The sequence below is a fragment of the Protomyctophum bolini genome (assembly GCF_963924005.1).
Source record: "Protomyctophum bolini genome assembly, chromosome: 9".
Taxonomy (NCBI): Eukaryota; Metazoa; Chordata; class Actinopteri; order Myctophiformes; family Myctophidae; genus Protomyctophum; species Protomyctophum bolini.
The window spans coordinates 18,072,608-18,093,965 of NC_137870.1; the positions used below are offsets into that span (position 1 = coordinate 18,072,608).

At 42.9% G+C, this 21,358-nt stretch overlaps 4 protein-coding genes across 4 annotated transcripts; 2 read left to right on the top strand and 2 right to left on the bottom strand.

Moving 5' to 3' along the window:
- Window positions 1-364: 364 nt before the first annotated feature.
- Window positions 365-1,471, top strand: LOC308321762 (ubiquitin-conjugating enzyme E2 Q2-like; the record flags this gene model as incomplete). Its single annotated transcript, XM_080772852.1, has 1 exon — window positions 365-1,471. The coding sequence occupies one exon, from the start codon at window positions 365-367 to the stop codon at window positions 1,469-1,471; it is 1,107 nt and encodes a 368-aa protein (XP_080628978.1).
- Window positions 1,472-5,956: 4,485 nt separating this feature from the next.
- LOC308322012 (oligoribonuclease, mitochondrial-like) lies at window positions 5,957-6,622 on the bottom strand (the record flags this gene model as incomplete). Its single annotated transcript, XM_080773186.1, has 1 exon — window positions 5,957-6,622. One exon carries the CDS (start codon window positions 6,620-6,622, stop codon window positions 6,053-6,055), a length of 570 nt encoding a protein of 189 aa, XP_080629312.1. The 3' UTR covers window positions 5,957-6,052.
- Window positions 6,623-7,070: 448 nt separating this feature from the next.
- ttc36 (tetratricopeptide repeat domain 36) lies at window positions 7,071-9,943 on the top strand. The gene is made up of 3 exons (XM_080773179.1): window positions 7,071-7,243; window positions 7,472-7,660; window positions 9,540-9,943. Exons 1-3 carry the CDS (start codon window positions 7,138-7,140, stop codon window positions 9,806-9,808), a joined length of 564 nt encoding a protein of 187 aa, XP_080629305.1. The 5' UTR covers window positions 7,071-7,137; the 3' UTR covers window positions 9,809-9,943.
- A 398-nt stretch (window positions 9,944-10,341) lies between these two features.
- LOC308321763 (F-box only protein 40) lies at window positions 10,342-20,302 on the bottom strand (the record flags this gene model as incomplete). Its single annotated transcript, XM_080772853.1, is given in 5 exon segments — window positions 10,342-10,636; window positions 13,166-13,385; window positions 13,387-13,515; window positions 13,517-14,096; window positions 20,266-20,302. Coding segments are annotated over 5 exon segments (1,248 nt in total). The 3' UTR covers window positions 10,342-10,354.
- Between the last annotated feature and the right edge of the window lie 1,056 nt (window positions 20,303-21,358).

The window sequence follows — 21,358 nt, forward strand, 5'->3', positions numbered from 1 at the left end:
GCTGACGTGTACAGCGTTCCCAATGGGCATCACACTAGTTTTGTGTATTCATAATCTCAGAGCCATCATAGCATCAAACTATCAAAATGTCTCCCCAAATATGGAGCCATGAGGAACTCATATATCAATATGGGGGCACATACTTTGGTCCAATAACACTCCAACAGGCATTAGCTCCGCCTACAGGAAATACATAAGCTGCCACCATTCGTCTATAGGTTGCATTGTCATCATGATTCGTGTGATGTCATGGTCTAATTTGGTATTTAATGGGAAGATCACAGCAACAGAGCTGTCAGTCTGTAAACGAGTCTTCAAGCAATAGAGGAACAGAAGTGAACATTAAGACCAAGTAAAGGCAAAGATGTCAGATTTTGGGCTGAAGGCAGAACTGGGATTTCTGGTGTCTATTTTTGACCCGAACCACGAACGCTTCAGGATTATTGACCAGAAGCCTGATGAACTGACCTGCCAGTTCAATGTGACCGGGGAGAAATTGTTGACCATCAACTGCAACATAACCGAATCGTACCCTTCCGTGCCTCCGATATGGTGTGTGGACTCTGATGACCCGAGCTTGGCGCAGGTTTTGGAGTGTCTGGAAGATGTGAGAAGTGGAAATAACCTCCTTTTGCAGCAGCTTAAGAAGCTCGTCTGTGCCCTTTGTCAGCTCTACAATCTTCCCCAGCACCCTGATCTGAAGAGGTTGGACCAGCCCCTGCCTGCAGCGCAAGAAGGACATGTCACATCTGAGGATGAGGAGAAAGAGGATGACGACGAGGAAGACGACGAGGAAGAGGACTTAGAAGATGATGATGACCTGGACTATGATGATGATGTGAAAGAGGAGGTAGACCCAGTGGAAAAGGAGAACCTGGCCGTCCTGGAGAAGATTCGTAAGAACCAGAGGCAGGACCACATGAACAGCGTCGCCGTGACTGGTTCATTGCAGGCCTCTGACCGACTGATGAAGGAGCTAAGAGAGATTTACAAGTCCAAGAGTTTCAAGGGGGGCAACTATACTGTGGAGCTTGTCAACGACAATCTGTATGAATGGCAAGTGAAGGTGGGACGTCAAGCGGTGGATCCAGACAGCCCTTTATACAAGGACCTGCAAGTCCTTGAGAAGAAAGAGGAAACGAATGGCATTCTGCTCAACATGACATTTAAAGATAACTTTCCCTTTGAGCCACCATTCATACGGGTGGTTGCACCCGTGATTTCTAGAGGACACGTACTTGAAGGAGGCGCCGTGTGCATGGAGCTCCTCACAAAGCAGGGCTGGAGTAGTGCCTATTCCATAGAGTCTGTTATCATGCAGATCGGTGCCACTTTGGTCAAAGGAGAAGGCAGAGTGAATTTTGGAGCCAGGAATACATACAGCCATTCCAGTGCACGGCAGGCTTACATAACCAAGGTCCTGATACACGACAAGACTGGCTGGCACACACCATCTAAACAGGACGGCTAGGAGAGGACATCCAGCACTCCTGCACACTCGGCTCACAAGCCGTTGGATCAACACCTTTTCACGGCATTGGGTCTGCACTCTGCTGGAGATTTAGCCAGAGGGTCTACATGTGTCAGTCTGTGTCTTTCAGCTACTGTAATCTCACCATGCATGCGGTAGCCTATAGGCCAACTTAGCATCTCCATCTTTTTATTTCTCCAATTCGTGTTTTATACTTTTGAAATATTTTACTTTAATATTTTTGATTCAGGCTGAAACCTTGCCCAAATTTGGATTGGAACGACACATGCTGCAGTCATGATCCCTCTCTACGTTGTGCTGTGATTTGAGACACTCCCTAATGTAAATTATGCAGTATTTTATGGCAATGAACTCCCCCCCCCCTTAATTAATTATTTTCTTCAAATGTTCAGGTTCGACCTCAAAAAATAATCCACATAAAAATGTAATAGATACAAATCACCCAAAGGCAACTGTAAAAAAAATAAAAAGGTATTTTGAAACGGCCACCTCACAGGTTCAACCCATAGTAAACTGTAACTTAACTGTAACTGTAAACTGCCACCGAGGGCCGCTCTTATCATCATACATCATCTCATTCCGGCCAATCACATGTCCAGCTTTTCATGTTTGTGTTTACACAAATACTCAAAACTGGCAATTCATTATCAATTGCATATTTAATGTTTGTGATGGAACAATGACAGCCATTCATTATCTAAAAAATTATATTTGTTATCCCACGATTTTTTAACCCATTTTTCACCCGTGTCAATTATCTATTGTAATCCTGGCCTCTACACGCCCTCCTCCAACCTGGGGAGAGCAACGGACTTGAACTCATGCTTCCTTCATACATGAGTGTCCAGGTTGCTCCTTTACACCTGACAGGGGGGAGTTTCCCTGGTTGGACGTAGCACGTGGAAGGAACACGTTATTCCAATCAGTTCCTTTCCCCTCCATCATAATGTTTGTGTTAGGACAAAGTTTGTGTTTACAAGCACACTAAAAGCTGGACATAGGAGGGCCCTCAAAAAGGGTGAACCGTGTGTTTCTACAGACATGTGTTGATTTCTTTAGTTCAGCTGAAAATGGCTGTGGATGCCATTGGGTAAAAAGGCCTCTGTCTGCATGGGCTCAGGACAGGCAGAGAAACAAGAGTAGCAAATACAACTATTTACATGATGTCTTACGTTTGCCCTAAACAAACAAAACAATAAAGTCCATGGACTAGAAAGAAAGAAAGAAAATACCTACATAGGGACATTCTTTGCCACCATGCCAATACAGCCACCCTGTCACAACGACTCACAACAAACCTCAGCTACCACGAAACAACGTACATAAACTAATGTCAATCAGTCTTCTATTGAAAATGAACCATTGGAATTGATGGCTGTTATGTCAAAGCCCAAAATCCCAAATCTCCAACCAAATGGAAATATCAAATTCACTCATGGGATTATTGAAGTGATCAAGAGCCACATACACATTTATACTGTTCCCTGTTACAACAACTGAACTCACATACGGCAGATACAACACAACAGACACACTCTAGATTCACATGATGACTAGCATTCAACTCCAGAGCCAGAAACAGTGTCATTGCCACCCGGTCAACGGGTCCCAAAATGACAGCAATAGTACTACACCACCCGGTCAACGGGTCCCACAATGACAGCACTAGCACACCAGCTTGAATCACACACGCATTAAAAACACAAGCAGCAGCCAAGAAGCAAAAAACTAAGTTCATACCTGGAGCCGTCGACTCTTCCACTTGACTTCATAAGTTAGTTGTAGTGATGCCAGGGGAAAACTGTGGCTCTCTCTCCAGTTCATGATGAGACCTCCAGCAGCTTCTCCAGACTCCAGTCATCTCCATCCTCCATACATCTGGCTGGCTAGCTGGCCATGCAGTACTCTCCTCCCAGTATCAATGGCCCCCAACCAGCCTCATTATCCTGGCTGGCTGCCTGATCTTCTCACTCAGCCTTGGTCTGGATGTTTCGTACTGTACAAGCATTCTGCTGTAGTGTCGTGGTCAGGGATTTAGAGCATAGGCTCAATCTATAGGGTCCAGCATTCAGGGGTTTAGGGCATAGGCTCTATAGGGTCCAGCATTCACAGCATGTCGTGGTCAGGGATTTAGGGCATAGGCTCTATAGGGTCCAGCATTCAGGGGTTTAGGGCATAGGCTCCATAGGGTCCAGCATTCACAGCATGTCGTGGTCAGGGATTTAGGGCATAGGCTCGGGTCCAGCATTCACAGCATGTCGTGGTCAGGGGTTTAGGGCATAGGCTCTATAGGGTCCAGCATTCACAGCATTTCAGGGCTCTATAGGGTCCAGCATTCACAGCATGTCAGGGCTCTATAGGGTCCAGCATTCACAGCATCTCAGGGCTCTATAGGGTCCAGCATTCACAGCATGTCAGGGCTCTATAGGGTCCAGCATTCACAGCATGTCAGGGCTCTATAGGGTCCAGCATTAACAGCATGTCAGGGCTGAGAAGCTGATCTTGGAGATCTGGGGTCGTCACCCCTGGCCCGTGTACCTGTGGAGCAGGTTGAGAGAGAGACCATATAAGCTTTGAGTATAAGTATGGCTATTTCCCCATATATAAGGCCACAATGGGGGTTGGATTTTTGTGCTAATTCGCTTATTTCCATCGAAATAAGTAGTAAAGTGTGCCGCTTGAGCAATGGAAATAAGCAAATTAGCACAACGGCCAATGCCCTATTCTATTCAATTCAATTCATTGGGGGTTTATGGTAGGGGAAATAGCCAATAATGCGCTTTGCAGAAAAGAACACCTATTTGGTGGGGACGTAACAACTACAAAGAAAAGTAAGAAAGCCTTCTAGCATGGAATTCTCCTTTAAACCATCATTGGTAAACAGTTAAGAAGAATGATTTTGGTGCTGTGACACCCCAAACAAAACATTGTGTCTGTATTTATTCTATTTATGTATATGCACACATACAGCACTTAATGCACCCGTTTGTTTTTGTTTTGTTTTTCATTTCAACCTCCAGTCCCCCCCTCTCGCACAGCGCACACACACACACACACACACACACTCACACACACACACACACACGAACACACGAACACACGCACCCTGCATGCACGTTAATGCTCACTTAGCATAGGTAGCTATTTAGCTAACTCACCTGTAGAATGAAAACAAATCCACCCGTTTGTTGTTATGAAGATAACTTCTCTTTCAAGCTGTCACACACTTGTGACGAGCAGTTTTCACTTCCTAACACGCCAGACTACTCCACTTCATGGAGTGCAAAGTTACATTATAAGTTGTTTATATTTTTCACTCTGTTTACTAAACAAACATAAGTTTGCACTAGCCCGTGTGGGGGTGTGTGTGTGTGTGTGTGTGTGTGTGTGTGGAGGGGGAGGGGGCGTGGCTACCGGAGGGTTTTAAAGAGCGCGCTTGAAGCCTGTTACGCCCATAGGTTACGCCAGGGCTCCACTGGGCGCGTCTGCGTCGCGTTGCGTCTCCGACGCGTGCGTCAAAAAACGAACCGGTTCAATTTTAATGGTGACGCACGCACGCGGCACGCACGCACAACGCGGGCAGTGGGCACTGCACTCCGTCTCTGGGGGTTGTGGAACGCGTGTGTCGAATTTGAAGTTGGTGGGGAGAACGGTTCTCGAGTTACGTGGATTACAGACGTATGTATTTACGTACACACAGAGACCTTTGGTACATTTATAGATAGACAATTAGACATAATAATATAGTAATGTCCATTGTGAGCGCATGCCCGTCCGCATGCATTACTTGTTTTACACATCTCGTCTGTCTTCTTTGTCATCAGTCTATGACGGGGGTCTTCAACATTGTTTTTAGAACAAAGACAACTTTGAGAGGGAGATGAAGCAGGGACCCCCCCCCACTGTATACTGTGTTGCAGAATAACCCTTTCATAGATGTCATAGACACTGTCTGACTGTCATCAGTGTATGTTGTGGATTCATGCTAATGTGTATTTTCAGAAATAACTTGACCTTTCAACTCTGTACTTATCCAAGAATAGCCGATATACAGGCTCACAATGCCTTGCAGCGCATACTGTATCTTTTTATTTGTTATTATTATTATTATTATTATTATAACCCTTATTATTATTATTACAATTGGCAAAGTGTGACATTCTGCACTGATTGGCTGAATTCTGGGCCCGTAGCGAGATACCCGTAGAAAGATAAAAAGTATCTTGTTTATCTCCAACCTTGATACAAGCAATCAATCTTGCATAAAAGGTTTCGACCATACATGTGTGTGCAAATAAACGTTCATTCTGGAGCTACACAAAAAATGTAAAAGGAAAAACGTTCATCATTCTTCATGATTATTTAATAATTTTCCTTTTTTGAGGGGTGCTAGCCCCTCCAATGTCTGGCTTTGTTTAATTGTATCATATACGGCAGTTAAGTTTATGGACTTTTAATGTTTGTTTTGAGCACTTTAAACAAACATTGCCAGGCGCCGCTTACTGCATGTGATATCTTCCAGAACACATTCAGTTGATACATCCTTGTTGCTTTCTCCATTCAACAGGATGGTGATGCACTGTTGTCTGTTGGGGATTTGAACACATTGGCTCTGTAGAACTGCAGCTCCTTAATGCTCTCCTGAATGTCATCCAGGGCTCTGTGGGAGGCTTTCGTCTGAGGTGTCAGCTTATACTCTTCTGGAAACCACCGCCTGCAAAGCTCCTTGATAGTGCTGACGTCAATGATTCTGTAATGGAGGTGCTGCATGAACTGTGGCATGTATTTGTCCAGGAACTTCTTATCCGCATGCACAGAGTTACCTGCGAGAGGACATTGTCCGGGCGGGGTGTGCTGTCTGATGAATGAGAGGAACTCGTACTCAGCCTGCTGCAAGCTGATCTTACTTTGCTTTACGGCCTTTGTCAGCCCTGACTGGCCGTGATGCTCCTGACACCAGTCAGACATCCCATCCAGGAGCTCATCTGGTTGTTTGATTATCAGGTTAGGCCCCACAGCCAAAACACTGAGTCCAGAGTTTGTGATAATGCACGCCATCTCCATGATCTGGTCTCTCTCGATGTCCAGGCCGGTCATCTCCAGGTCCACCCACACCATCCTCTGGGACATCTCAGGATCTGCTTTGGTAGACGCCATTTTCTTTGAGACCCCCGGCAAGAAACACTACCGATGTAAGCCAGTTCAGTAGATCCTGCTCAGTCACAGTTGGCTCTGTGTTTCTCCGTAATACCCTGGTCTGAATTAACATCTCAGCTGAACCAATGGAGTACACCTCGGTAAGTGGGTAACACTATAGGCACACACTGATGTTATAGCACTAATGTCATAATTCCGATGTCAGCTGTGACGTCAAAACAAACACGCGCACGCACGCACACACACTCTACAACTGTGTCCCTCTCCCTCTCTGTTGAGTTGTTTTTTAAAACCACCCTGCATGGCCTGGGCCTGCATTTTATGAGTTAACTCAATACAGATGTTTTCTGCTGCTCAAAGTCCACCCCGTCCACCCCTAGCTCCCATTGGCTGGGATGAATGGGGGGAACATAAGGGGAAAAGGACTGTTTGAAGTGACAGCTCGTGTGTTTTCTTGCTCCAGCCCCGTTCACAGTCATCAGTGAGAGATGTCTTCGGAACACGACAGAGCCGTCCTGCAGGCTATCTTCAACCCCAACACGCCTTTTGGAGACATCCCTGGCTTGAACCAGGAGGACGACTTAACTGACGATGGTAAAAAGCTATTTTTTTTATCACCTCACTGCAGATTTTTGATTCCCTATAGCGTGCAATTTTCCATTTCCCCAACATTTTAATCTGGAGTTGAAGTCTGGGGGACATAAATCTGTTTTTGCTTTTTTTTGCCACAGTATACCAGCTGTCAGCTGAGTTTGAATGTTGGGCCTTATGTTTGTGTGTGCTTTTATTTATTTATCATTTTCTATTATCTGTTGCTACCAGACAGTGGCTTTGACAGGGAGTTGCTGATGCAGGTGAAGCAGCTGGAGCTGCAGGGCGTCAGCGCGGCGGAGGCCGGCGATCTGCAAGGCGCGCTCCTCCGCTTCGGCCAGGCCATCCACGCCCTGCCTCGCCGAGCCTCGGCCTACAACAACCGGGCACAGGCTCTGCGTCTGCAAGGGAACACCGCAGGTAGGCCTACACATCATGATGCTGCACATATTCGTTTTCATGTAAGGACTCCCAGAATGATCTGTATTTGGCCGCAGACCCCCATCTCAAAATATAGTTTGTTTCAGGGACCTCCGAGAAGCAAAGATTTAAGTTTAAAACGTTTGCTGTGAAATAATATAATATTGAAAGATTTGCACACGTTTTCAAAAGTTTTCAAAAATAGCAGATCTACAAGTTTGTAGCGCAGTGCCGCTCTAAGAGTTTGTAGATCTGCAATTGTTCAATAGCTAAAGTTTAAAATAATGGTTAAAGTGGTTAAAGCTATAGCCTATAAGGTGACTCAGAGGATTGTCATTATAACATGTTTATAAAACCCCACAGACAGACTGAAGCACCTTAAACTTAGTCTACTTTAGGCATTATTATCATAGGCAGAGTTTATCACATGCTGAGCTTGTAGATTGCCTATAGCTTCTATACTTTGGCGAGACACTTCCATGCAACAAAGTGGGCTATAGCATAGGTCAGGGCATTCATTTATTAATAAAAAAGGGGAGAGTTGAAATATGGAGATAAAAGGTCGTCTGACAGCGACGTTATACAGCTTTGATATTGATAGTTTAGAACACTGAGCAGCTTGATCTATATCTGATAGAGTTTGCTGAGACTGCTGTGCGTGATGTGTTTGACAATGCATTCTTCTTTAGTGCTGCAGCTCACCCCAATTATAAATGCCTGTACAGTAGGTCCAAAGTCATGTACACGTAGACCTCTATAGGTCATATAGTCGCTTGAAACATCGTCCCTCCACCGCGTCCCCCCTTACATTTGGAAATAAAGTTATAAGAAATACAACATATTCATTTTGAGGGGCGCTAGCCCTTCCGATGCCCCGGTTTGGCTGTTTGTGTGTATCCCATATCGGTGATTTGATTGGTTGAGCACCCCATAGTAATGATTTGATTGGCTGAGCAATGTACGTATTGAGGATAAAAAGTGAGGGCAGACAAGTGAGGACGCCGATTGTGATTGGCGATGTATGATGATGTATGATGACAGGAGCAGGGGCCCTCCTGTCATCATACTGTACATCGTCGATTCATCATACATAATTTTTTTTAATTGCAAAGAAAATACAGTACTGAGTACCAGTATTCACACAGCAACACAGGCTATACACTTTGTGGCATTGTACTGTGTGAGCAACAATCTCCCCATAGTAACCACATATAAACCCTATGGTTTTCTGGAGTCCCTCAGGGCTCTATACCAGGGTATTTTCAGTTTTCTGTTATTGTGGGGAAAGCTTTCGCTGACAATAGCCAATCGACAAGCTTACAGCGTGTGGTTGTAAGCGTGCCGATCTGCTATTTTCTGCAAAGGCTTTCCTACCCTCCGTATCCTGAGGAAAGCTTTCGGTGTAAGTGGTTAAAGCAGTGGTTTTTCAACCTCTTTCATATGAAGTTCCATTATTTATTCTGCATTTGAGCCACGGACCATTGATGACACAAAACTAAACAATATGTCCACATTTCCATGCTGTATTGAGATTGGTAACTTGGTAGTAGGTACCATTAGGAGAGAAAACAGGCAAACGTTGATCAAAATAACAATTCCTCTACAATCTCTAATTGTGCAGACTTACTTAAACGTAAATTAAGTAATGCAGATCGGTTTAACAATAACTTAACTCTTGACACCAAATGGACCTGTATTACGGGTCTATTTGGTTTCATTTTATGCTCTCAAGAGTTAAAGGTCTATAAGGGTCCATTTGATTACCAACTCTCCATCATTTAGCTGGAGACCACCTGCCTGGAACCCCCTCCACTGGTTGAGAACCACTGGGTTAAATGAATGAAAACTCAAATTAAAGCTCTCCCTTTTCTTTCCCCAGAGGCCATGGAGGATCTGGGCCGTGCCATATCTCTGAGTGGAGGCGGCGGCCGCACCATGTGCCAAGCACTGGTGCAGAGAGGGCTCTTGCTCAGGTTAGCGGGGCGTGATGAAGAGGCCAGGGAAGACTTTGAGAGGGCAGCCACGCTGGGCAGTGCATTTGCACGGCAGCAGGCGGTGGCGCTCAATCCGTACGCTGCCCTGTGCAACCGAATGCTGACGGAGGTGATTAACAAACTACGCAACCCTGACATGCCCGACATGCAATAGCTGGACAATTACAGATGGAGAAACTGATAGTCACCGGACTATCAGCTGGAGAAACTATCAGTTTCTCCATCTGTACTTTGGCCAGTGGTGGACAAAGTACATACTCAAGTAAAGTATTCAAAAGTACATTTTCATGTTGGCATCATTGCATTGTATAAAAAAAAATGTCAATTTGTAATCAAATAACATGGTGTAATTCTTTTTTATTGAATACTTGTAGTTCTGTTTGTCACCACTAGATGTCAGTACTTGTATTCTGAAAAGGTGAACCATCACCAACAACATTTCATTTTGGTAAGGTACTCCATACAGGTATGTACAAGAAAATAAGCTTTTCACCAGCTATTAATGAGAAAAATGCAAACATAATTACAGGGAACAATATCTAACCAACACTGAATAATTCTGGTCAGTCTTTTCATAAAGATGTTCATCTATAATGACTTGCACAGAATAGGGACGCCAGGTTGAAATTGGATTTAATCAACAAAGGGCCTCAAGGGCAAGAGACCAGGCCCTTGAGGCTGAGAACTGGTCATTCTGATGTCACCATAACTGACTATTGAACACTAGAGTCCGAAATGACAACAGATATACAAGCTCACAGCACATCACAGCATGTTCATCTACTATTTCGGATTTTCTTTTTTTAAACATCCTGTATGCATTTGAAGTGCCCCCGGCTGTGTCGCTGGGTAAAGCCACGGGCTCCGTGCGGGCGTCTCTCTCGTAGAAGGAGGAGACTTTGAGATGTTCCGACATGGATGGGACCTTGTCGTTGAAGCGCCATCTGTCCACCGAGGAGAACCCACAGCTGAACTCCCACACCTGCAGATTGAGTTATACACATCAGAATGAATAATCAATATTCAATAATCATCCTTACAGGGAGAATATTGGGTCTCAGATAAGAATTGTGGTCCGAAAATAAACAAATTGTGATATTGTCAAGGAGATGCATAGTGTTGTATCGTTTAATTGCGATAGTCAGTCAATCATATTTGATAGAAAAATATATTGGCCACAGTAACATTAGCATTTTCACACCGTCAATTATTGATGCTTTATATCCATAATATGTCAAAACGCTGGGATCATTTGTTTATTTTGGAACACTATTTTTCCGTGTGCCACGGCTACTGTAGTATGATGAAGAGCATTATTGATGGTTGCCTCACAGGCTGGTACATTATGATACCAATACTTTTGTACTTTTAATCCAGATATTTAGTGTAGCGGAAATCGGAGGGGAACTATCCCTTGGTATTTGAATTGAATGTTAGCATGAATGTATCACTTTTAGTCACGCATTAGCCAGACTCTCATGGAGTCTCCATCTCCCAAGCAGAGTTTGAATTGAATGTTAGCATGAATTCCTCCATCACTTAGTCTCGCATTAGCCAGACTGTCATGCAGTCTCCAGCTCCCAGCCTCCCAAGCAGAGTGGGTGGAGGCATGGAGCTGTTAAAGGTCTGACTACGCGAGACTATACATTGTTAGGGAGCCATTGTTGGCCTCATGTAGCCCATCATGGACACACTGAGTTAGGGCTTGTTGTCCCCTGGCAGCAATAAGGCCCTGCTTGCATTCCACATCTCTGATATCATGGGCATGCTCTGTGTCCTGTGACTGCAGTGCATACGGATACCAGTGCAATATATCAATCATTAACAAGTAAACATAAAAGTAAGCCATGTCGAGCCATGAGGCCCATAGAGCAGGAGCCTATCTCATGTTTATGTGGCGTGTGGCAGCTTGATGTACAAGTACACCCCCTGGACATGACGCTTGTATGTCGCAGGGACAATCTAACCATTGATGCCGAGTGGCAAGCAGGGAGTCACTGCGTCTTTACTCTTTGGTATGACCTGGCCAGGAATCGAACCCCGACCTCCCAGTCCTCAGGGCGGACACAGGACACCCTAACAAGGGTTAGGGTGTAAGTAGAAGTAAGAAGTAATGAATGAAGCGTGTGGCACAGGCAGTCTATGCCTAATACAACATTGTCACATGCCAAAAATAACAGACCTACAGCTATACATCAGGCTTTACAGGAGCTCCATAATAAGTTAACAGGGACAGTCAGGGAACCGATATAGCAGTATGAATGACCTGGTAGCCATGCAGTGGTTCTCAACCTGTGGCGCTCGGGTCAGAGGACAGTGGGGTGACCTTTTTAATACCTTAAAATAAATAAAGATTTCAAATAATAAGAAAGAGAAAAACAACTTGAAAATAACCGATCTGCAAGCTCACGACACCTCACAATGCATAGATCGGCTATTTTCACAATTATAGACCTGTACGTGCCCATCACAGTTGGCCACCGGCCTACTTGGGACGATGCAACTTGGGAACCTAATGATATACGTTGTCATGTATACTCCAGGACCTGGCTAAGATATGTATGCACTTCATTTAGTGGAGAATATCTCAACTGTTCCTGTTTAATATGACCGCTGCAAACAACTTAGGACCTGTGAAAAATTCTCTATCCAGGGCGAAATACCCCAAAATGACCATGGCCTTTTTAAACATGCCTCTATCTTCCAAACCGTTGGAGCTACAGATGTTCTGAGATGCTCAGGTTTGAATACTCTAGACCTTAAAGCACATGGTGGTCATCTTACCATAAGTTAATGACAGGGTGGAAACTAGCCACAATTTGCCACTGACCACACATACATCCAAACAGACAGACAGAGTCCTATCTAATTGTATTAAATTATGTCAAACTCACCAACATTGCAGCTGTACGAAAAGCTTTAATACAGTAGGCCTATATATATCCTATTAGTTTTGAATATTGCATACACCTTATTTGGATAAACACTGGTCTGTTTGCCAAAATGTATCAATGTAAGCAGAATATGATAGCCAACTAAGTTACGTTCATAACCAATAGAATCATAACACACATCATCAAGTAATTCAGTTTCAAACAGCACATCAGTCATCTGTACGAACTTCTCAAACTTCAGTATTGTGAGGATTACAGGAGACGGATGAGATAAATCCATCCTGCACAATAAATTAAAAATAAACAATGCATAAAGTATCCCGGAAGGGCAAGCATGGATCAAATGAGCTGGAATGCAGAGAGGACGGGGTGCCTTTCTCTATCAGCAAACAAAGTAATACAAAATACAAACGCTACTGTAGGATCTATTCACCATCAAACTGTCTCCTTCGAGTTATATTGCTTTAATCTACTGTATAAACAAAGTCTGAACCTCACAGAAACATTGAGAAGTGCTTACTCATTTAACCTTGAAGCATGATGCATAAGAACGCACTACTTTATGCAAATGCGGAGTGTAAACCAGTTGATCCCCAGCATCCATGTGATGGGGGTGCTTTCTGGAGACATCTCCACGAGGTCCCCCCGTAGGAGTATGTTTTCTTCTCCCACTTGAGGGAGACCATCCCCCTCTGCTGCAGCAGGCCGGAGCAGAGCTCCCTGAACAGCAGGGAGACCTGTGACAGCTGGCATAAGGTGAAGCTGTCCAGGTAGCTGGCTATGTGCTGCAGGATCTCAAAGGGCAGTCCGGTGAGAGCATCTGCATTGCTAGCACTCTCTCCTCGCCTGGTGAAGTGACAGGGGGACCGCTGGTCGGAGGGCAAAGGTGCAGAGGTCAGTGCAGTATCTTACCGTAGCTTGCTGACGGCAGGGCTGGAATCTCGACTGGCTGTAAGAGCAGCCCAGACGGGCATCTCTGTTGGAACCAGCCGTCGAGGCCCGCTTGGATGTCCGAGTGCACGTTCTTGGAATGGGAGGGGTACTCATCGCGGCCGCAGTCACGTCTGAAAGCAGAGCTCGACTTGTTGTGCCTTCTGATGACGGATTCCATTTGGATGCACATGTGGACTCCGACAGCCATAGCGTGACGAGGAGGTCCCTCGAATTCCTCTATCAATTCGGGGAAAATATTTTTTATTTTGATGGACCCGAACAGTAGCTCTTGGTCCCTGAGGGCCATCGCAACGTCCAGGTGTCCCTCGCTCTGTAGGTCTCCTGACACATTTCGGTAGAAAGCCGTGTCTGTGTCGCCGGAGACGGGCCAGCAGATCCATGCCTTCGAACAGCAGACGATGCTGGCAGGACAGACTTCCAGATGCTTGGCAAGCCTGTGTCGAAGCATGGTGAAGGGACAGCCATATCTCACGTTTAAGCAGGGCACCTTCTCGTTGCGGCAGAGAAGCTGGTGCTCCTCTTCCTTACACATGTGCAGGACGGCACCGAAGGCTTTGCGGCAATTGATGACAGGACACGAGACAGCAATCTTCACTGGGGCCGCACACGCACAAATGCATACACACACACACACAACATTTTGATCCATTCAAGAACAAAGCAAAAACTTACCATAGTGACTCACATACAGGAGCTTTCTTTGACCATCTGAAATTATTTTCATTCAGTTAGTACCATGAAATACATACTGCCAGAAATGTTGCATCATCAAAACTATGATAATAATTGTAAATAAAAATAAAACATTTGTATTAGAAAGTGGGGGGAAAATAACATGTTTAGATATTGAGCAATACATTCCCCATCAAGTATAAATAATGTTGTTATTCATTTTGTTAAATAATGTTGTTAAAGGACCTATAACATAAAATTAAACTTTTTCAATTTCTTTTGTGTTTTTGGGGCTCCCATGTGTGTTTTCTATCCCCACAAAGAACCAATTTTGAACAATCAGGCCTTCATGTCATATGGGTGTTTTAATGGAAATTGCTCTCAGAAACAGCTCGACTGATTTTGGCCTCATCGTGATGTCATCAATGTCACCCTACTGTATAATTCCTCCTTTTCTTCAGTCTTCAGTTCCAAATTTGCATTTCCACTTTGTTTACAATGTCCACCATTGTTGATTTTCCAAGCTAGCATGGAATGGAAACAAGCCTGGTTTTATCTAGCATGAGTATTATAATGACTCAAATATTAAATAATCTGCATATCAGCACCCTCTCCACCTCAGGACATTGTGGTACTGCAGCTAAAACTGCTTTCAAAGTCCAGAAAGAATTGACAAGGCTGGTTATATCAGAGTGGTGATTGAGGCTCAAACCATTAGAAATAACTTTGAGGGACATAGACAATATGATTATTAAATATTAAAAGCAGTTTTAAAATGCATGTTATTTGCGCTTTAAATAAAAATATACATACTAATACTTACATTATCTTTATACCTTAAAAGTAAAACTAGTAACTACAAAGACAATATCTATTCTTTCTCATATAATCAGTTTTCTTAAACTAAGCAATCAGTGACAGTCAACAGCCGGATCAACAGACCGTTTGTCCCTCAGTATTGTGCCAGTGTGCCGTGAACCTCAGAATAAATGACTGCTTATATGTGGCACACCTAAACTGTGATTGGCTAGTGAGTTGAGTGGTGTGATGGAAAACAGGTGTCTCATTATGGATGCAGGGAATGGGGAATGTCCACCAGAGGCTGCCATTCAGACAGCATGCAGATAATTCACAACACGGAGCTTTGATACAGTAGCCTACATATTGCTTTACAATAGCATCATGGCTATTATTACAATGATGACAATTCCGGCTATACACTGAGCTGCCTTAGGTCGTGACCAGGCTTTTCTCTTCGCAGATGAATAAGGCTGGGAACCTGGCTAGATCACTGGAGACTGGCCCAATTGGCTCTCTCCGCAGATTGGTCATGGTCCTGCCTATACTTCACCTGAACGCCTTTTGTACAGACTGTGTTTCCATAACCTGCCTTGAGAAAGATAGCTCTATGACCCACTCAGTTCTTTAGATTGCAAGGTATTTGAGTTATGTTATGTGATTTGTGTTTAGCTTAGGTTTGAAGTTGGATTCTTTTAGTTAGATTAGGTTTTCCTTTGTAGCCTATTGTCCATTTTTGTAATGTTCCAAATTTTGATGTAATAAATATATTAAATTTGAAATTCCACCCAGTGTGCCACGCCTGGGTCGCTTCCCTGATGTCCCCCCCCCTTGTTTCCCCTCTGCAGCTTATCCCTTCACCCCTGTTGAGTCCTTGAATGGGTGCATCCACACAGTAGATTCACGAAGATGCCAGTTGCCGCTTAGAGCAGGAGTCTCTTACAGGTTTTTAAACAGCTGGTGGATGGAAATGAAGCTCCTAGAAGGTCCTGGGTTCGATTCCTGCTCGGGACGCTGTGGGCACTGGCGGCGTGTCCTCTCATCTGCGTCATCAGTGCCCATACCTGAGGCGGGGTTGGCGAAAGGGCCTTTATGTGTGGAGTTTGCATGTTCTCCCCGTGTCCCCTAGGGTAGGTATCCTCACAAAAATATGCAGTAATCCTGGTCTCTAAACTGCCTCCCCCTGGGCAGCCAGGGCGCCTGATGGAGGGGAAAGGAACTGGTTGAAAAATGTGTTACAAAATCGTGGGATTAAAATGATGGCAAAAAAAGGAAATGAAGCTCCACCTGGGCTCACTTCCTTCCTGGACTACAATTCCCATAATGCTTTGGTGCACTGCTCCTCCTTGTGGATAGGGGGAGAGCTGTCTTACTGAGAAAACATGTAGTCCAGTATCTAAAACCACATGTTACACGCATAAAGACCCCCAGGAAAGTTTTCTAAATGTTCTAAATGTCATTACCATGTTTTTTGTTTTGCGGTTGTGCTGGTTCATTGTACTGCTTTCCCCGGGTTTCAGTATGTGTTGAACTGTGTGTATGTTTTTAGTGTTTGCGTGTGTTAACTGTGTTTAAGTATAAGTTATATAGGGTATTGCAACTCTAGATGAATCTCATTATAAAAATATCTAGTGTTGCAAATTGCGGCTAAGTAAAGTCTTCATGTAGGCCAATTGTCCACCTTGGTTTCCTGAGTATACTTTGAAGTGAGTTATGCATATTATATATGGGTCCAAAACACATGGGTCCAAACACACCCCTGGTCCTGACACCGAACCCTAGGGGTCGTAACAGTGGTGAAGTGCATACATACTGAGAGAATATAGTACATTTAGTTCTCTGATGCATTTTGTAATTGTTTCATTATTTGCTCTAGTCCTTTTCTCTTAACATAAAAAAGACCCCTCATCTGATTGAAATATTGCATAATTTGCGATTAAAATAAAAAATAGATGCATGACTTGTATGTTTCCATGAGGGTTCAGAGTAGACCCCCTTCTTTATGAGAATTCATCACTCACTGGCTCCGACATAGGCTATACTGTAAGCTGAACCCTGGTGCTTTTGATGTTTTTACATTACACGTTTCAAATACATTTTTACTTGTGTTGATTCAAATCGCACACTAGATGTCAGCAGCAGACTTTGATCAAGTTTGATAAATGCATCTTTGTTTTTCCAGCAAGTGGTGCTGTTGTCTATTTTGTATTCAGAATGTAGAAGAGCATTGTGCATCTCTGCACAGCTGGAATCATCTCTAGTCTCCATGCAAATGGATTATTTTCTTCCACCTGGCACATAATTACAATAAGTGGCTTTGCCTTCAGGCAGCAGCTTGGCTTTACACTGCTTAATGTTGTATTTCAGTGGTTTTCAACCCTTTTCATATCAAGGTCCAGTATTTATTTGACATTTGAGCGACGGACCACCATTTGCTGAGATAATATTATATTTTGTTATTGTTATTGTAAGATTTTGTCCACAATCCCAAGCTGTATTGATGTTGGTACCATAGGAATAGCAATTAGTCTTCTACATTCTCTAATTGTGTAGGCTTCTTGTAAATTAAGCAATGCAGATGTTTAACAATAATCTTGAGAGCGTAAAATGGAACCATAAGGGTCCTTTTGGTTTCATTTTACACTTTACACACTCACGAGTTATAGATCATATAGCAAATCTTGTACATTCTCGTAGGACAAATTATACATGAGGCTTCTAAAGGCAGGGCCGGTTCTAGCCTGACCCACTAGGGTGGGCAGGACGCATACTGTATATAGGGGGGCGTGCAGGGATTTGCAGTGGATCTTTTTGTGCGGGGGGTGGCAAATCTCTGTAAATTCCCATAACCCCCCGAAATGCATAGAAAACTATACAATTATCATTCAGTTTATCTATCCATCTATGTTCTCCTTCTTTGACTGTAACACAATTTCCATCAGCACTGATGGCAAATTGTGTCAGGTGGGTCTAAATTTCTCTAAAAATGCTGCCCACTCAATCAGAACTGATTTATGGTACAGTACAGTACATATATTTTGTGGTATTTTTTTTGAGGGCCTCCTATGTCCAGCTTTTAGTGTGTGTGCATGCACAAACTTTGTCCTTGTCAGGAATACAGTGAGTCTTGGGTCTGGGCTTGCCTGTGGGTGTGACTATACTTTTAGTTGTTGCCAGATGTGCTTCTGCCCTGACTAATTGTCATTTCTTGTCATTCCAGTGCCATCACTCCCACTCATCTGCTCACTCTCAATCAGCCAATCAGAGTGGAGCTTCACACCTGCACTCTGTTCGTTTGTCACGCTCTACTCTACTCTACTCTCTACTTAAACCCTGCTTGTCTCTTTGTTCTCTGCCAGATTATATTCCTGTGTCCCTGTGCTCTCTGCTCCTCTGCCTCAGTCCCACCAGTTTTGTTTGCATTTACGTAGCCTTTGTTTTTTGACCACCTGCCTGGATTCTGACCTTCCTTTTGCCTGCCGGATTTTGGATTTGATTGCCAGGGTTTTTTGTGGATTCATGCTCATGGACTTGCTGTTGGACTTAATTTCCTGTGAACTGCTGAATTACAATTAAAACTCTGTTTAACCTTCAATCTGTTTCCGTCCGCTTCTGGGTCCTAAAATCATATCCTGACAGTCCTATAAACAAACATGAAATTATTTGAAAATGAATGGACAATTTTACGTCATAGTGTAAACACAATCATTGCGTAACACAAACATTGATATGTTTTATACAGTATAGGAGGCTTTCAACTCTCAACTGTCAATAAGAAGCCGCAAGCCGGCAATGACAACAGCGCCCCTCACACATAAGGCTAAAAATAAATATTCCCCATAATTCTTTATTCCCCAGAACCTGCTTCGAGGCACTGTAATCAGTAAGCATTTCATCATACTGTAAGTGACCATAACTTACATCAACCGGAAAAATACTGCCTTGCTGCTCAAAATGTTTCTTGGTGGTGTGTAAAGTAACTAAGTACATTTACTTAAGTACAATGTACTTTTTACCACTTCATCTCAGAGACAAATATTGTACTTTCACTCCACTACAATTATTTGGAAACTTTATTTAGGCTACTGGTTTATTGTTAGATTTAGATTTGTATTACTAAACATACATTAACCCCTTAAGCTCTATATATATCTTGGCTATTTGAAAGTAGACGATCTACAAGCTCACACTGCATCGCATTTCGACGAGTTGTAAGCTTGTAGATCTTCTATTTAAAATGTATTTGTATATAGGCGTACATTTTGAAAACTTGCAATGGGATATTCTGCTATTTCTGCATAATGATTAGGCTACTTTAACTCTTGGTACTTCAAGTATAATTATTTTGATGCATTTTACTTTGAAGTAAATTTTCATTGCGGTATTGATACTTGATACTCAAGTAAAAACATTCAAGGGTCTTTCTAAACTACAGGTGCACTAATTGGAACTTTTAAAAAGCAAAACTAAACTCTATTACCATTGACTCACTCACTTATAATTACTCTCCACAATATGCCTGAGGCAAATTAAAATTAAATTAAAATGTTACTTTAATAAATGTCAGTCTCATTTAATAAATTATTTTGCAGTCGAACAAAAGGAAGGACACAGCTGGCAATTATGTGGCACTGAGCAATTCAGAGGCTAGGATTTTCATGATTCATACACAAGCTGTCAATCATTTAACACACATTTTCACGTTTCTACTACTTCCAATACAGACTACAGCTCCGGCTATTTTGCTGCTACGATGTCCGAGGAACAGAACAATAATTGTAAACAAAACATAACAATAAAGAAACCTTGAACAATAATCTGTTATATCAGCTTGGCTGTGTGGAGGAGAAGGTGCCATAGCATATATGTGCCCATGAACTGTCTAGTCTATCCCTGTTACATTTGTTTATTTGTTTCCCTGTGAATTCATATTAATTTGTGCATTCAAATAAATAATTAAAAAGTTGTCTGACAAGGACGATAACTCAGAGAATGGCTGCATGTGTAGATGGAAAAGGTAATACTGTAAGTGTCTTAATCACAATGACCTTCATTTACATGCATGCGATAATAGCACAATCTCTGTAAAGCGCCTTGGATAAAGGAGCTATATAAATGCACCACTTAGCATTTAAAGGCAAACAGGAGGTGTGCATAGAACCACCTCAACACGTGCTGGTGGACAGATGGAGGGATGTACAGTCAAATGTACTCAAGTACTGTACTCAAGTACAATTTGCAGGCATTTTTTGTTCATTAGAGTATTTTCTCCAGCACTTGAGGGGCTACGTACCTTGAGCACGGGCCACATATCCAAAAGAAGCTGCCATATTTTCAGGAAGATATTTTTTTGCTTATACATTTTATATTTGAAAACTTGTGGAATGGGACAACATGCTGCATAATGAGTACTTTCTACTTTTGGTACTTCCAAGTACATTTTGATGCCAAATGCCAATACATTTGTAAACTGTACATTTACAATTCTGGACTTTGACACAGTATTGATATGTTTACTTAAGTAAGAAATTAGAGTACTTTTTACACCACTGGACAGATGTGCAGACAGAGTGACAAAGAGATAAACAAACGGACAAAAAAAAGTTCTATTGAAAATACCACAGGGTCATTTCTCCCCCTTTGGAAATTAGTATGTTTTCACTGTCAGCTGATGTTTCTTATCCATATGAGTATAAGTCACGGGGATCATTTGTTGATTGTAACTGGACCCCCATAAGAAAAGTGATGTGAATTAATTTATTACCAGTGATATCAAAAAACAATCCCAAATCCCAATTATTCAAGATCTTTCAAAACCTTGCAAATCTACAAGCTAAAATATCAGATCTACAAGCTTACCGCATGGTGCTCTATTACCTTATTTTACTAATCTGATCTACAGTTTGGCCTTGACCTCAGGCCCAGATTAGCAATGGAATGTACTGGTGCTTAATCGCCAGGTCCCGCAGCTTGCAGGGCCCGTCACTCACCCATCCCCTGGTTCTCTATGGAGAATAACATGGGGTCATCTTAAAATCCTCTCATATAAGTATTGTGGTCCAAAAATAAACAAACTGCCTCAGCGATATTGTTGATAATTCAGCAGCAGTAACATTAGCATTTTCTTTCAATTGATTCCTCATATCCATATGAGTGAAACGGCCTGGATGATTTGCTTATTTTTCAATCTTATGGCGATCTAAAATCCCCTATGGGGATTACAATGCAAATAAAAAGTACATGAACCTGTGGACTCGCATTTGGAACACCGGAAAAATTACTTGACAGGAGATAGAGAGAGTCTCAAAAGAAAAGGAGGACACAAAACAGAAGACTATACGAGAGTACAGCTCTTTCAGAGTTTTTGTTCCTAATTCAATTTCAAA